Source organism: Alternaria hordeiaustralica, assembly GCF_023758085.1.
Source record: "Alternaria hordeiaustralica strain BMP 2776 chromosome Unknown scaffold_34, whole genome shotgun sequence".
NCBI classification, from domain to species: domain Eukaryota; kingdom Fungi; phylum Ascomycota; class Dothideomycetes; order Pleosporales; family Pleosporaceae; genus Alternaria; species Alternaria hordeiaustralica.
The window spans coordinates 237677-253390 of NW_026056806.1; the positions used below are offsets into that span (position 1 = coordinate 237677).

The 15714-nt window shown below is 55.2% G+C and overlaps 7 protein-coding genes across 7 annotated transcripts; 3 read left to right on the forward strand and 4 right to left on the reverse strand.

The window, feature by feature from the left end:
• Positions 1–1138: 1138 nt before the first annotated feature.
• On the reverse strand, positions 1139–1581 carry J4E84_009984 (uncharacterized protein; the record flags this gene model as incomplete). The annotated part of the gene is made up of 3 exons (XM_049392543.1): positions 1139–1302; positions 1351–1488; positions 1572–1581. The coding sequence occupies 3 exons, from the start codon at positions 1579–1581 to the stop codon at positions 1139–1141; spliced, it is 312 nt and encodes a 103-aa protein (XP_049239773.1).
• A 526-nt stretch (positions 1582–2107) lies between these two features.
• Positions 2108–2683, forward strand: HHT1 (histone H3.1; the record flags this gene model as incomplete). The annotated part of the gene is made up of 4 exons (XM_049392544.1): positions 2108–2136; positions 2190–2219; positions 2279–2312; positions 2366–2683. The coding sequence occupies 4 exons, from the start codon at positions 2108–2110 to the stop codon at positions 2681–2683; spliced, it is 411 nt and encodes a 136-aa protein (XP_049239774.1).
• A 491-nt stretch (positions 2684–3174) lies between these two features.
• J4E84_009986 (uncharacterized protein) lies at positions 3175–3852 on the forward strand (the record flags this gene model as incomplete). The annotated part of the gene is made up of 2 exons (XM_049392545.1): positions 3175–3340; positions 3395–3852. The coding sequence occupies 2 exons, from the start codon at positions 3175–3177 to the stop codon at positions 3850–3852; spliced, it is 624 nt and encodes a 207-aa protein (XP_049239775.1).
• A 254-nt stretch (positions 3853–4106) lies between these two features.
• Positions 4107–5945, forward strand: J4E84_009987 (uncharacterized protein; the record flags this gene model as incomplete). Its single annotated transcript, XM_049392546.1, has 2 exons — positions 4107–4635; positions 4702–5945. The coding sequence occupies 2 exons, from the start codon at positions 4107–4109 to the stop codon at positions 5943–5945; spliced, it is 1773 nt and encodes a 590-aa protein (XP_049239776.1).
• A 915-nt stretch (positions 5946–6860) lies between these two features.
• Positions 6861–8315, reverse strand: J4E84_009988 (uncharacterized protein; the record flags this gene model as incomplete). Its single annotated transcript, XM_049392547.1, has 1 exon — positions 6861–8315. One exon carries the CDS (start codon positions 8313–8315, stop codon positions 6861–6863), a length of 1455 nt encoding a protein of 484 aa, XP_049239777.1.
• Positions 8316–10094: 1779 nt separating this feature from the next.
• RAS1_2 (Ras GTPase) lies at positions 10095–10890 on the reverse strand (the record flags this gene model as incomplete). Its single annotated transcript, XM_049392548.1, has 2 exons — positions 10095–10757; positions 10813–10890. 2 exons carry the CDS (start codon positions 10888–10890, stop codon positions 10095–10097), a joined length of 741 nt encoding a protein of 246 aa, XP_049239778.1.
• Positions 10891–13249: 2359 nt separating this feature from the next.
• On the reverse strand, positions 13250–15401 carry J4E84_009990 (uncharacterized protein; the record flags this gene model as incomplete). The annotated part of the gene is made up of 2 exons (XM_049392549.1): positions 13250–13695; positions 13748–15401. The coding sequence occupies 2 exons, from the start codon at positions 15399–15401 to the stop codon at positions 13250–13252; spliced, it is 2100 nt and encodes a 699-aa protein (XP_049239779.1).
• Between the last annotated feature and the right edge of the window lie 313 nt (positions 15402–15714).

Below are 15714 nucleotides of genomic sequence, written 5' to 3' on the forward strand. Positions count from 1 at the left end.
AGGTTCGTAGCGATTTCAGCGTGTTCTGTGTCCCTTATGTGACGTGGTGGCATACTGTGGACCTGCGCGCCTTTCGTACACGTTCGGCGCGGCTTCCACCGACCATGTCTGCCATCCGGAAGTATTGCGCAACCCACCATATCGCTCGGAAAGATGCGAAGGATAGATTCCCTGAAGCTCTTAGTGCTTTGGAACACATCATGATGTTCCGATATCATTTCATGACATCCGAGTTTGAGTTGTTGTGTGTATGATTCAGATTGTGCACAAAGCCTCGTAACATGTTTTTGGTATTTAGAACTCAACACGTAACATGTTCAAAAAATTACAACACAACCACATCTTTCTCAAATCACCTCAAACTTGGCACATCAACTGAGATGACACGTGCGAGCACTTCACGAGATTTTGAAATTATTTGGGCATCATCGTGGAAGTCTACGCGTTGGAGGTCTGCGGAAGCGTCTTTCCGGAGCAGTCAAACTACGCGTATATTCACAACCACACGACGCGCTTTAGATGCATAACGCGACATGGAAGCAAAAATGCAGTCACACGCACGTCAAGAATACGAAATGCTACATATCATTCACGTATCGAACTCCGCGTTGCATGGCCGCGGGTACGTATGGAAGACGTGACGTCATACGTCCAGCAGCTAAACTTCACAGCCGTCTTCACGCAGGTGGCAGTAAGCGCAAGCTATGAGTCATGCTACGACCGGTCAAACGGCACAGTCAATGAGTCACGAAACGTCCTGTTCATTGTGAACGTAAACGAGATGAAAGTCGGTCTGGCAAACTGTACATGACGCTAAATCACATACACACTAGCAGAACAAAAGGCGGAACAGCACACCGCGGAAGTGGAGCACACCAGCAATGACCACCGCGTTCACACAAAGTTCGCAGACGCGTCGCACATCACAGCAAAAGACAAGTAGATGAAGTTATTATGGTATCATTCCATGCAAATCAGAACCCGACTGATATAACCGTGAACTCCGAGCCTTCTTATACTATACAAGGCCATGACCATCCCACCAAGCACCGAAGAGGCGACCGTAGACTGCTGAAGAAGCCAGCCGGACAAAAGTCGTAACATTGAAAACCGTAAGAGCGAGAAGAAGACGACGCGCTTAACCACCGAAACCGTACAGAGTGCGGCCTTGACGCTTGAGAGCGTAGACAACGTCGAGGGAGGTGACGGTCTTGCGCTTGGCGTGCTCGGTGTATGTGACGGCGTCACGGATGACACCCTCGAGGAAGGTCTTGAGAACACCGCGGGTCTCCTCGTAGATCACTGAGGTGGGTTAGCGAGGTAGGCAAGGAAGGTGTGGAGGAGACATACTGGCTGAGATACGCTTGACACCGCCACGACGTGCGAGACGACGGATAGCGGGCTTGGTGATACCCTGGATGTTGTCGCGGAGAATCTTGCGGTGGCGCTTGGCACCACCCTTTCCGAGACCCTTGCCACCTTTGCCGCCTGGGAGACGCGTCAGTAAAGTGTTGATAGTAAAGGACAACGCGTTGAGCGCGCCGAACTGTGGAGGCGGTGGGAATACTCACGACCAGTCATGATGATAGATGTGGGGGGTTGTTGTGTTGGGGAGGTGGAGTTGTTGGTTGTAGAGTGAGAGAGTGGTAGTAGTGGATTGGATACTTTGGTGATGATGGGAATTAGTTGGGGCGGCGGGCGTCGTGTTTATGAGGCAGCGGGGCGCGTCGTCTTGCGCGCCGGATCACACGCCAGCCACGCCAGATCAAAGCCGCGCACGGGCGCGCTTTCCAGATCAACGCCCGTGCCCCTTCCCAATCGGGGCGCGCAGCAAGCGAGCCAATGGGGAATGCGCGCCGCGGTGTGGACTTGGTGGTTTTGAAGTTGCAGCGCGCGCAGGTTAGCATGCTTAGCATGGCTTTGGTGTTCCTGGTGCGCGCTGTGAGGGAGCGCAACAAAGATTGATTTTCCAGGCAGCCGCCCGCCCCATTTACCATATAAGCTGCGCCCGCCCACCCTCCTCCATCTCTCATCCACTCAACTCCACTCACCATCACAACAACCATCTACCACATCCACATCTCCATCTCCATCCCACTACAACAACATGGCCCGCACTAAGCAGACCGCCCGCAAGTAAGCTTCGCCGCATCAACTCTACAATAACTATCTTACTAACAATCTCTCAGGTCCACTGGTGGCAAAGCCCCCCGCAAGCAGTTAGTCTAGCCTCAGCTCTACTTCGCACCTCATCGCAGCATACTAACTTCACTTCAAGGCTCGCATCCAAGGCAGCTCGCAAGTCCGCACCCGTCAGTACCATCATCATCTCATCATGCGATGCATCTCTCTAACATCCTCTTAGTCAACCGGTGGTGTCAAGAAGCCTCACCGCTACAAGCCCGGAACCGTCGCTCTCCGTGAGATCCGTCGCTACCAGAAGTCGACTGAGCTCCTCATCCGCAAGCTCCCCTTCCAGCGTCTTGTCCGTGAGATCGCTCAGGACTTCAAGTCGGATCTCCGCTTCCAGTCCTCTGCCATCGGCGCCCTCCAGGAGTCCGTCGAGGCCTACCTCGTCTCGCTCTTCGAGGACACCAACCTCTGCGCCATCCACGCCAAGCGTGTCACCATCCAGAGCAAGGACATCCAGCTCGCCCGCCGCCTCCGTGGTGAGCGCGGTTAAGCTTCTCACCTTCGATATATCGACACGACTATGACAACTTCTTCGGGTCGGTGATGGATTGGGTCTTTGGGTCGGATATTTAGGCGTTTGGGTTCATGGTTCACGGTCTTCAACTCGGTTTATGAGTGCACACGAGCGGTGCTGAGCATGTAGTATATCCAGGTTAATCAGTGATGGTCACTGGCGATATTCCACGAAATCAACAGATTTCTACTTCATTCTATCTTCATCTTTGATTGTGATGCTTGCTTTGACTTTCAGTGTATCGCCAACTCCTCTTCGCCCCGCTCTTTGGTGTTCATGCCATTGCGCTATCTCGACTGGTCGCGATGCGGCTCTCACCCCGCAACATGACGCCCATCGCAGCTACTAACTCGACCAGCACGACGCAGCACCTCGGCGAACGGTACACTAACAACTGAGACTACTATCATGCCTTCCCGTGAATGCTGCGCAGTTGCGCATCTACACCCAACACATACCTCTTCACGATGACCTGGCAAACCGAATTCTGGTCATGGATGTCGCCACCCACAGTGCAGACCGCTGAAGTCCCAGCCGTCGGCCAAAAGGCGCCCTCAACGCCCAAACTCACCATACCAGCACAAGATGGCAAGCCGACAATCGTCACCTTCCTCCGGCACTGCGGATGTCCTTGTACGTACACTATTCAAAAACCATGACGATGCAATCTCACCAACACCACCACAGTCGCAGAAAAAACCTTCCTAAACATGCGCGCCCTCGCGCCCGCTCACCCAGACATCCATTTCATAGCCGTTTCGCACAGCGACCAGGCGGCTACGGACCGCTGGCTCGCATCGTTGCCTGAACCGGAGAAGAACTCCCAATCTAACCTCAGCATCATCGTTGATGCAGAACGTGAAGCATATGCTGCGTGGGGTCTAGGCACATCCAGTCTGTGGCATGTGCTGGGTAGTATACCTGGTACGAGCAAGTTGAGCAAAGAAGGGATCAGTGTGAGGCCGACGGAGAGTGGGAGTCGGTGGCAGACGGCGGGCAATTTTGGGGTTGATGCAGAGGGGACTGTGAGATGGAGTAGGGTTGATGGGAGGGCGGATGATATGCCGGATTTTAAGGAGGGGGTGGATAAGGTGATAGGCGGCAAGTTTGAGACGGGGGGATTTGCTGAGGCTATGCAGGGTTGATGGGGGGTGTGGTTGTTTTGATGTGATTGTGTAGATTGTATGTGATGCTTGTAGTTGGTATTATGGTTGTGCGGTTCTCGCGTTTTGCGTTGTGAAGACGCGGATTATGTGTCGCATTTGAGGCACGAGATGACCGTGAAGCACAACGCGTTCTTGTATCCTTCTCGCGACCATGTGAAGAGTACACGCTCTATGGTCGTGATAAGATACCCGACTCCTTCTCATAACACGTATTCCTAAATTTCCTGTTCATGATGATCAAAGACAACCCCTCGATTGGCCCGCCCACCGATGACCTCACGATAACACGCGAAAACACGCCAACACTCGAAGCGCGTCAAAGTGTCGCCACGCACACAACAGACCCGCCGCGGCCAGATCATGGCATCATGGCTGCACCGTCCACACGGCTGACGACTCGCGCGAGCGAGTATGGCTCAGATATCGACATCCAGTCCATCGCGACGCTGAGCGACTACGGCTCGGACATTGACATTGACGACGACACCATACTCGCCGACGCCTTTGACACGATAACAGACGCTGCGCAAACCCAGAAGAGCGCAGTCCTCCCCAGCATAGAATTCGAAGAGGGCGAACTCGAAGACGAAGAGCAGGATGTGGACGGCTTCGTGCAGATTCATAGACCCACGGTCCTGCGCGTTGCAAAGGGCAAGGCCAGTGTCGACGCGGATGCACAGAGGGATATACAGAGCTCGCCCATGCGAGAGCGCAAGGCGCTGGAAGTCGAGTACGACGAACGATCGCGACGGGCGTGGAGTGGTGCGTTGATCAAGACTCGCAGCAGTGGCATTGGCATTGGCATGACTGACGACTAACAGCGCTTAGTTCCTCACGAACAATCAGCCTCTCCCCCCAGACCCTCGCAGTTCCGATCTGATCGCAGCATATCGCAGTCTACGCGCGCCGCCTCTACCACACAGGCCGTACAGGCTGCCGAAACCGATAACCGGCCGCCCATCGAGCGTTTCCGGACGAAGCCCAAGAAGTGTCTTTCGGTGACCGATCTCGTCTCACCAGCATGGTGCGAACTGCAGTACTTTTACACGTTGAGCAAGTTTGGCCGCAAACCACGAACGCAGGCGATGAAGACCGGTAGCAAGATTCACCAAACGCTGGAAGACCAGGTTCACACAACAGTGCCAGTGCAGGTCGAGAGCAAAGAAGACCGATTCGGCCTACGCATGTGGAACGCTATATCTGGCCTGCGCTGTCTCCGCGAGACTGGCCTTACGCGTGAACTGGAAGTTTGGGGCGTGCTCGAAGGCCAAGTCATCAACGGCGTCATCGACGAGATCTCCTACGAATGTCCCGACCCAGAATTCGAAGAGGAGCTCGAGCGAACCCGCGCCGAGAAAAATGGCGGCATCGTCCCCTTACCACCAGGCCAACTCAGCATCACAGACGCCTTTGCAAAAGCCAGCAAACCGCCCTCCTCCAGCCCACTAGTCTCCACACCCCCCTCCGACCGCCAAATCTACATCGCAGACGTAAAAACCAGATCCGCAAAATCCCTCCCGACCGGCGCGTCTCTCCGCCCTACCTGGATGCAATTAATGCTCTACCGCAAACTCCTCGAATCCCTCTCCCTCAACACCGTCGATGCCGAAACCGTCTTCGCCCGCTACTCCCTCGACCCCCTCACCCCCTTCACCCCGCTCTTCCTCTCCGAAATCAGCAACATCGGCCCCGAAACCTCTGTCTCCTCCTACCCCAACCTGCTCGCCCTCTGGTCCCTGCTCGTCACCGAAATGCAAGCCACATTCCCTCCCTCCAGCCTCTCGCCCATCCTGCGCGCGGAGTTTAGGTATGCGAAGACGGGGGATGTGTTGGGCAGCCGGCTTACGGTGTATGAAGCGAGTGTTGTTGATGGGTATGTGGCGAGCGAGATGGATTGGTGGAAGGGGAGGAGGGAAGCGAGGGGAGTGGAGATTGAAGAGGCGTTTAAGTGTCGGATTTGTGATTTTAGTGACGAGTGTAGTTGGCGGAAGACGAAGGTTGAGGAGGCGGTGGAGAAGAGTCGGTTGAGGAGGGAGGCGGAGGCGAAGGAGAGGGGGAAGAGTGCTGTTTAGGGGGTGGGTGGAGAGGGATGTTGTTGGTGGCGGTGTGCGATATGGTTATTGTTCGTTTTCGTGATGATGTACCACCTCAGTTTTGGAAGAAACTGAAAAAAGTGCTTCGTAGACTACATTATCATTATTAAACCGGAATTCAGCAAAATCTCAACGCAACGTAGGCTTTGAAGTTGTCTTCACTTCTATCCTCTGTAGGCGGAATGTTCATTCTTTACGTCAAACAAGGTGCTGCAATCATCTTATCGTATGCCGCTGTTGATCAATATGCACGAACGCGCTACTTCACATATCTTCTATCTCTTTTTACACTTTCTTCTGTGATTACACAAGCTCCATCTCGATAGTTTCATACTTGGAGAGCATAGCTTCCCACTATTGTCAACTCGCAGAGAGTGTAGCCGAGGCAGAAGTCTCACCAGTTGAAGTTTCTATGAAAGCTGACCCGTGATGCAAATCGCCAAAGGACGTTTCGTGTCGACGTGAATTTTGCTAGTCTTCCAATCGAAAGAGTATGGCACCACAAATGTGCCAACGGCATCTTCTCACGGAAGTGTCTCCCGCGTTTATTTATATGTGGCTGGACGAATACAATGGTGTATGTTGGCTGGCTTTATCACTGATAACATTATTTGAGCGCCGACATCTATGGCGGTAATGTAACTTTTGACAACGGAACGCTATCGTATGCCACAGGCACTTCCGAATCCTGATGCTGTAAAAGCGTGACTCCATCAAGAGCGTCTGAGTATCCTAGTGCCGAAGGTAGATTAGCTTGTCTACCCAAGACCACCAAGAACTACGTTAGATAGCGATCAATAAATAAGCTGAGCTGTTAGTAATCTTTCCGCCTCAACTCAGCCCGAAAACACCATCATGCTGTTCGCATCCTAATCAAAGCATCCCAGAACATTATCAACCAATACACCTAGCCACCCTCACCCACTCCCCATCCCGCCTCAGACATTCTAAATCCTCCTCTCGCAAACACATCGCAACAGCCACACTCCCATCCCTACTCTTCGGCATCAAATACATCAGTCCCTCTACAGGCACAAAGCCCGGTCTGCGGACAGCAACCGCAGGACCCAGCCCGAGTCCAAAATCCCACTCATAAGCCGGTACTTTGGTCCACGAGCTAAGCGCAATATCCACGCTCATATCGAGGGTAGCTGTCGGACTAGTTTTCGCTGCATTGGCTGGTGATTGGGCGAGGAACGTGGCGAGAGAGCGTGTTCGCCGTGCGAGGTCTGAGGTTTTGGGGTCGATGGATTGGCGCATGGTGGCGGCGATGTGGCCGAGAGGAGTGGAGAGGAGGGTGGATAGTGTGTAGGTGGTGTATGTCATGTTTTGGAGTATGCCGGGGTAGTCGGGGTGGATGTTTAGGTAGCGTCTGGCATCCACAGCTCGTGCGAAGGTCGTTGATATGTTAGGGGGTAGGCGTGTTTGTCTTGCGCGTAGAACGGAGAGGAAGATGAAAGCGGAGAGGGCGTCGTCGGTTGATATGAAGCTGGTGGAGTCTTGGGGAAGTGTGGTTGTTGCGAGGTGCTTTAGTGACTTTAAGGACGATGCTGAGAAGTCGAAGTACATCCAGCTGCAGTTGACAGGTGCTCCAGTAACCGTTGACTCGGCGGTATCTAGCTCTTTGACAACCGTGGGAGCTGGAGGAAAAAGCTGGTTCTGCAGTTCCATTCCAGGGTCCCAGCCCTCATCCTCGATAAGCGGTACAACACCCGTTCTTACCATATTACCTACCTTGAGCTCCTCTTCAGTGAACTCCTCACCTCGACATGCCTTGGACAACCAGCCTATCACAGCCGCCTGTCCCATCATATCGCACACATTATGTTGCAAATTAACACAAAGCACCATACCACCACGGATATAACTGATCTGCACAAGCATCACCGGAGCAGGTCGATCATCCTTCCCAGACGCTTCCCTCGGATCAAACCCCAAAGCAGCGAGCGTAGGACACGGCGCCCAAACCCGCTCACCCAACATCTTCATCGGGAAACCCGCATCTATGATCTGCGACGCGCTGGGTATCTCCGCATCGGAAGTATAATCTCGTACGATACATTGCGGCACCGGTTCGTACGGCCGGATCCTGTAAAGGGGCGCGGCCTTGGATTCGGAATCGGAGTGATGAGAATTTGCGTGGACGTTGACGACCTGACCAGCAACCCACGGGAAAGTCTTTGCTAGCTCTGCCAATCCGGTGGTGATGATCGCAGTAATCCCATCCCGTGACGCTGGTACCAGCCCCTCCGACAGCGGAAAGAACAAGGCAAGTTGGGTATAAAGCTTGAACAGAGCGGGCTGGGCACCCATCAGGTCGATATCCATATCCAAATCCGGAAGCGTCATGTTCGGCAACTAGGATACGTGCGGTGATCCTTTGAACAGCATGTCAGTTCCAACGATGGCGTGATGGGATTTGGACGGGCAACTGTATAGTAGTGACATTCTGGGCTTACGCGTATGGTTTGTTGCTGGTAATGAGGTGCGTTTCCTGGACCCCGCAGTGGTTGACTGACTGAACTGACAGGTACGAAGCGTCCCGCCTTCTGAAACTGCAAACGCGTCAAGGCCTGACGCAAAATTGACCGCAGTTCCTCCTGCTCGTCTCTTGCGTGAGGTCTGGACTCGCTGATGGTGTGCAAGATAGATGGGATTATCCTAAGCAGCGTTGGTAGCGGTTTACTTTGTACACAAGAACAAGTGCACAAACGGCGTAAACTCATCATGACTCATTCTGATGCTGTGAGACGTTGCTCAAAGTATCGTGAGATGAATCAAGATCAGCTTTGAAGGGCCGCCGTAGCGATGGTATCTTGTGAACTCCATCCCACAAAGCACAACATCCACCTCTCGAACGTATATGCATCAAAGGGCCGCCTGGTTATCGTCGCAACAGCCAGCCAGTGCACATGGGTGAAGTCCCATCGCTAGCCTTGCCGTCTCGGGGGACTTGCAGGGCACTTTGATGACCCGCAGTATGCAATGCTGCCCAACTTGACAGGAGAATGCCAGAAACGCCCCTCTCCTTTTCCCACCAACACGTCGAGGGAAGAAGAGGTCAGAAAAAGGACTGCCAACAATAGACTCTGCCCGCATGCAGGCAAATTCACGGTGGCGAAAATTTCTCTCGTTCGTTCGCAGTCGATATGCACGGCGCCTGGGTGTACCTGGAGCTACCAGCTGCACTCGCCGCCTGTACGTGCTGGGATATCGCCAACGTTGGCCCGCTGCCGCAACGCACGCACGCACGAAACAGCAGGGGAGGCAAGGGATTGTCTCTCCCCCTCCCTCGTTACTGCACGAGCAAAAGTCTCCGTTTGCCGCTCTCGTCTCCAGCTGCATTGTGCTTTGATTCATTTGTCGATGGAGGAAGTAGAGCGATTGGCTGGTTTGCCATTAATTCAAATACAAAATCCCCGCTTGTCGCTCGCGTGGGAAGGGCTGGCTCTCGGGGTTCCACATGTCCTCAGTGCCGGAGTCGGGTCGGTTGCTTTGTGGGGAAGACGTACCGGAACATCGGAGACACACTATCCGGGACGAAAAGATGAAGATCACACATGTGAAGAATCAAGGCAGGAGGAGCAGGAGGAGTAGTCATGTACCAAAAAACATAGACGTTTAATTCGAAAGGTATCTCGGGGGGCGTTATAGAAGAATGTGTGACCCAAACTGAACCCATGACTTTTCCGTCCTTATTCCAGGTTTTGAGATTTCCAAATATGCCATGCGCTGCTGACAATAAACACATGCTACCACAGTACCCGTCTTCCAGATTGTCGACATGTTGTTGCCTTCTTTTCGCAACCCGCCAGCCCTAGCCCACTTAATCAATTCAGCCGTACAGTGTCATGCAAGATCTCAGTTGCTGCGCAGATCTCGGTCGTTAAGGAAATAAGAATAGGCTAATGTTCGTAGTACTCCAGATACTCCATGGGTCTCATGCAAAACCAAAGTGAGACCATCGATGCAAACGCCGCTCATATGCCGACGCCTTGTTGAGTGCTTTCTATCAGTGATGTGGCACGACAGTGGGAGGTGTCGTAGCCCGTTATGGTGCAGTAAATCCAAATATGTATGTCGGAAGGCGTATCGGTCGCTGGACCGAGTGGATGTCGAGCCGGGAGCTCATAGAATGACGCACTTCGGTTTCTCTTTGCCGCGCTTGTTGCCGCCCGTCATGCCGGCACCCCGTGTGCGACGGTCACCGGCTCCTCTTGTGCGGTCCTTCTCGTGCAGGCCGGTACGTACGCGGGCTTCTTTCCTGTCTGTGGGGTTGCGTCCGCTGCCTTGTCGTTGCCGTCGGAGCTGTCTAACGACGTCGAAGAAGGCCTTTTCTACGTTGACGCAGTTTTTAGCGGATGCCTCGACAAAGTCGCAGCCGAGTTCTTTTGCGAGAGCTTGACCCTCTTGGGTGGAGACTTCACGCTCCGTGACACGGTCGCATTTGTTTCCGACGAGCATCACAGGGGCCTGGCCGAACATGGGAGCTGATGCGCTGATGGGCGAGCCGGGGTAGGTCGGTGAGCCAGCCATGGCCGTCTCTTTGACGCGCTGTATTTGGCTGTGGAATCGCTGTATGCGGGCGAAGGAGGAGCGTGATGAGATGCTGTAGACGAGTACGAAGCCCTCGCCGTCGCGTATCCATTGGTCCCGCAGGGCGATGTATTCTTCTTGGCCAGCCGTGTCGAGGACTTCGAGCATGCAGGACTGGCCGTCAATTTGCACCTGCTTGCGGTACGAGTCTTCAATGGTGGGGTCGTACGTCTCAACGAAGTGGTTCAAGCACAACTAGCCGCGGTCAGCCAATGTCAAGGGGATGGGGGAAACAGGAGGGCAGGGCTACCTGTATGGTCAGGGCGGTCTTTCCCACACCACCGTCGCCCAGCACCACCAGCTTGTACAGCGTCATTTTCCCCGCCATGGTGTCGGTAGGAGAGCAGAGTCGGCCTCGTCAATTCAATGCAGGCAGCGAGTCAAGGGCGGATGGGGCACAGATAAAGGACGGGGCGTGGTGCAAGCAGCTCGCCACGTCGTCGCAGTATCGTCTCGTGTACAGCAGCGGGATTGCAGCTGACCAGCGGGCTCAGCGGGTTCAGCCTAGGTTGGGAGCTGCGAGAGATCCAGAGGGGCGGGACGAAGGGGGCGGCGCGGCCAGAATGAGCGTCTCGATGTCGTGGTCCCAAACGGCGGTCCACACTCGCACGGCAGCACAGGGGCGCGTGTCGACGGGGAGCTGCAGGCGCTTCAGAATGGATCGGCTTGGGTGAGCACAATGGTTGCACGCAGACGTCTCGGCGGAAGCGAGGCCTGTGCAGCTGGGCCGACGCAGAAGGGGCGGCAGACGCGAGCGGGGAGCAGATGCGCGTTGGAGCAAGTCGAGTTGGGAGGTGGTCCGGTGGTGGTCGAGGGGATGGGAGAAAGTTGGGCGAGGCGTCTTGACGTGGTCAGGGTTCTCTGGGAGTGGCTCGTGTCCCCACGTGAAGATGTGGATTTGGAAGCGGGCGATGGACAAAGCGATCAGGGCTTCTAGGGTGCAAGCGTCCGAGTCCGGGGCATCACCTATCAGCAGCAGCGTCTACTATCGGGGCTCCGTTGCATGAGCGCGGGCGACGTGGGATGGGCAGGCAGCACGGAGGACGGGGGCAACGATAGCGGCGTGATGGATGAGGGAGGTCAAAAAGAAACGCGATTAGTCGACATGGGCCTCCGGGGTTTTTACGCTTCTGCGTCGAGTTGGCACCTTGGGCCTTGGGCGACGGCGCTGCAGCACTGGGGGCTGCCAAACGTCAATCCGCCTAGTCCTATCCAAGCCATCCAGACGAGAAACAGCCCAGGGCCTGCAGCCAGAAGCACTCAGGACCGCCTCGCCGACCCGGCCCCGTGGCTGGCTGCTGCGTGCCCATATAAGCCGACGACGCCGTGCCGCCCCAGGTCGTGGAAGCCTGGTCTCACTGTGTGCGCCCGTCACGTCCCAAGGTGGTGCCGTCACGACCAAACGGCCAGAAGAGCTGCCGTCGTCTCAGTGCGCAAGCGCAGGCGGCAGGCCCTAGGACATGCTAGGGCTGCAAACGGGGGCCCCCTTGGGGGTGCCATTGGGGAGAGAGGCACTACACATGCACCCTCGACTCTGTAGGAACAAGAAAGCCGCCGAGCGGCCTGCCCGCCAGCACGCTGACTCCCGGCTCCAGCCACACCAAGGAGTCCAGGACTCGCTCACCAAGGGCGGCCACCTCCATGACTCCAACGACTCCAACATGTGAATGCTGCTTCGACATTGCAGGACAGGTCGGCCACTTTTGCGCCAGGGTTTCAGTCGTCGTCCGGCGTGGGCTGCGAGGCATGGTGCTTCGGGGAACTGGACCCCAAGCCGCGACAGCGTGTAGCCGATAGTCGCTTGGCCCACTGTTGCGCTCCTGATATTCTGCCGAGCCGACGGGAGCACTGCACCAACAGACGTCGTCGCCGGCACGCCTCTGGCCATGAATGCGGGCGGCGGCCTGCTATCTCATGTCAGACGCCTGGCTGCGACGACTTCTGCCGGTAAGAAAGCTTGTGCAAAGCTGCAGACGACGCGGCGCGAGGCATAGCCTGACCAGACGCCCGACTAGCCAGTGCCAGCGCGACTGTGACGAGGCTCCGAGGTCACTGACTAGATGAGCGACCCAGGGAATGCCTTGATATGTGCGCTGATGAAGTGTCAAGCTCCCAGGTGGGCGGGAACATGGTAGCTCAGCACGAGCGTCATGTAGGTCAGCCCGGAGCCCAGTCCAGCGCCTGGGCCATGGCTCGCAGCAACGTGCAAGCACGTGTTTAGGTGGGGCCACCAACATGCGCTGTGACGGAGCCGGATCCCTTTTTGCCCTGCTTGAGTTGGACCTCGAGTACCTGTTGGTGATGGTGACGCGGCGTTGAGCGCTGGGGCGTTGACAATGATTTCTAACGATTCTAACGATTCCTGGGGACGGCCCGCTGCGACTCCGTTGATTCATCCGGCGGCGAGGCTGCGAATACGAGCTGCCGTTGGATCGTACAACGAACGTCATTACAAACGCTCTATATAACGAACTGATAAGATAATGCAGCAAGGTTGGCATATACGCGACAAGCGAAGTGAGCGGCAATTGAGGAAGGCACTGAACATGGAAGGAAGGCACGGGGGGAATCTTGACCACCAAACATAGGCAGGCACGATGGGAGAATCTTGACCAAACAAAAGGCACGATGGAAGACCACATATACCCTTGAAGCCCTACATATTATCACCACCCATCCCATTACATCTACAACTTCGCCCGCGCCTCCGTAGCCTTGTGCAAATCCTTGCCCTTAACCATAAAGTACTCCCGCACCTTCTCCCGCGCAACATTGACAGCCTCGCGGTCCTCAATCGTGCTCGGAACGCTAACCTCCTTGTCAAACTCCCCATGCGTCGCGTTCTCCAGTAGCTCGCGCAGCACTCTCCTCAACGTCTTGCCGCTCCTCGTCTTCGGGATCATGCCCTTGCCCTGGATGATGCCTCCGAGGCTGGCAATCGCACCAATCTGTTCGCGTACTAGGCGTTGGACTTCGGCGAGGAGCTTGTCGTCTGCTACGGCGGAGTCGGAATGGTTGTTTGTGGATAGTGTGATGAAGGCGAATGGGAGGTGGCCTTTCAATGCGTCGGGGATGCCGACTACGGCTGCTTCGGCGATGGAAGGATGGGTCGTGATGGCTTGCTCGATGGCGCCTGGATATTGTCAGCTCGAGCTCGCCATCAATTACATGAGTAGAGCACTTACCGGTACTGAAGCGGTGGGCCGCAACGTTAATCACATCATCCGCCCGTGCCATGATTGAAATGTAGCCCTCCTCGTCAATCATGCCAGCATCGCCAGTGTCAATCCACTTCCCATCAAATCTCTTCATGTAGCCTTTGTAGAAGCGCTCTTCGTCCTCCCACAACGTAGTGAAGGCAGTTGGAGCAAGCGGTATCGCCATGACAATGTTGCCCATCTCGCCTCTCTTCACCTCTTTACCCGAGTCATCCACAACGCGAACATCGAACCCAGGCATCGCCTTTCCAGCCGAGCCAGGCTTGACAGGAAGCGGCGCGGGTCGTTCTTGAGAAGAGAAGTCCAGTCCGGCAGAGGCGCTGAGTGCGATTCCAGAGATGGGTGAGCCTGATTCGGAAGACCACCAGTTGTCTACAACCATTGCACCAGGAGCGCAGTGCTTCGCGAGTAGCTTTTGGTACATTTGTATGATGCTCGGTTCGCTCCTCTCTCCTGCCAGGAACAGGGCCCTGAGCGTCTTCAGTGCACCCTTTCGTCCTCTCGCCTCGAAGAATTCGTTATCGCCGTCATCCCTGCGAATTGCTCGTAAAGCTGTGGGAGCGGTGAACATGGTCGTCACCTTGTACTCTTCAATGACGCGCCAGAAAGTGCTCGCATCGGGGGTTCCAACGGGTTTGCCCTCGAACAGAACCGTAGTGGCGCCAGCCAGCAGCGGAGCGTAGACGATGTAAGAGTGTCCAACGACCCAGCCGATGTCACTCGCTGTGAACATGACATCGCCGGGGCCATGGACTCCGAACAGGTACTTGATGCTGAAATTCAACCCAACGGCATGACCACCTGCTGAGCGGACAACGCCCTTTGGAAGCCCGGTTGTACCCGACGTGTAGATGATGTACAGTCCATCACCGCTCTTAACAGGCACAGCATCGGCCTTCAACCCCCTGTTCTTCGCGCTTTTGACTAGTCGTTGCCAGTTCCTTTGACCCTCCTCTTTGACTATGGGATCCCATCGAAGCTGATCTCTCTGCCAGACAATGGTCTTGGATGGCTTGAAGCTACTCTTGTGGACTGCTCCTTCGATCATCGACTTGTACTCAGTGGGTTTCTTCGCTCCTTCAATGCCGCAAGAGGCCGTCATGATTGCGACAGGGCGACTTGCCTCAATCCGCTGTGCCAGCGCTGCGGGCGAGAAACCACCAAACACAACCGCGTGTATGGCTCCCAGCCGGGCAATAGCCAACATAGCAAAGAGCGCAGCTGGTATCATCGGCATGTAAATCAACACGACATCGCCTTTCTTGACTCCCTCTTCTCTCAAAACACCCGCCAATGTCTCAACTTCTTGTAGCAACTGCTGGTATGTGTACTGCTCTTTCTGCCCGGTTACCGGACTATCCCAGCAAATAGCTACTTTATCGCCATTGCCGTTTTCCACATGGCGGTCCACACAATTGTAAGTCGTCGAGATCTCGCCATCGGCAAACCACTCCCAATGCTCATGTGAGACATTGCTCTTCTTCAGGTGTTTGACGCTCCTCTGGAACGCCTTGGATGGCTTCTTGTGCCAGTGTAGGTTGTTCGCCTGACGCTGCCAGAACTCCTCGGGGTTGTCGATGGAGGCTGCATAGACCTTGTCTTGGATATGTCCTTGAGGCATATTGTCCGTCCGTTTCGAGTGTGTTAATTGGTTTCGTGAAGCAGAGAATGCAAGTAGTCTGCTAGGTCTAACAACGAAGCTAGTGCGGGCAATGGGGCTATGAGCCGAGCAAGAAGTAAGCGATATGCCGGACCTGAGGATAGTGAATGCGGTCAAGCACGAGTAGCTCTTCCGGGAAAGCATATGGGCGTCATGAGCACTGATGTTTTAGAACGTTGCCGATCGGTCCAAGGGGACCGACGACGCTGACCTCGGAAGGAGCTGGCTCGGCCTACCCCAAGTTCCCCCGCAAAGCGCTAGTGTAGGGTGCTAA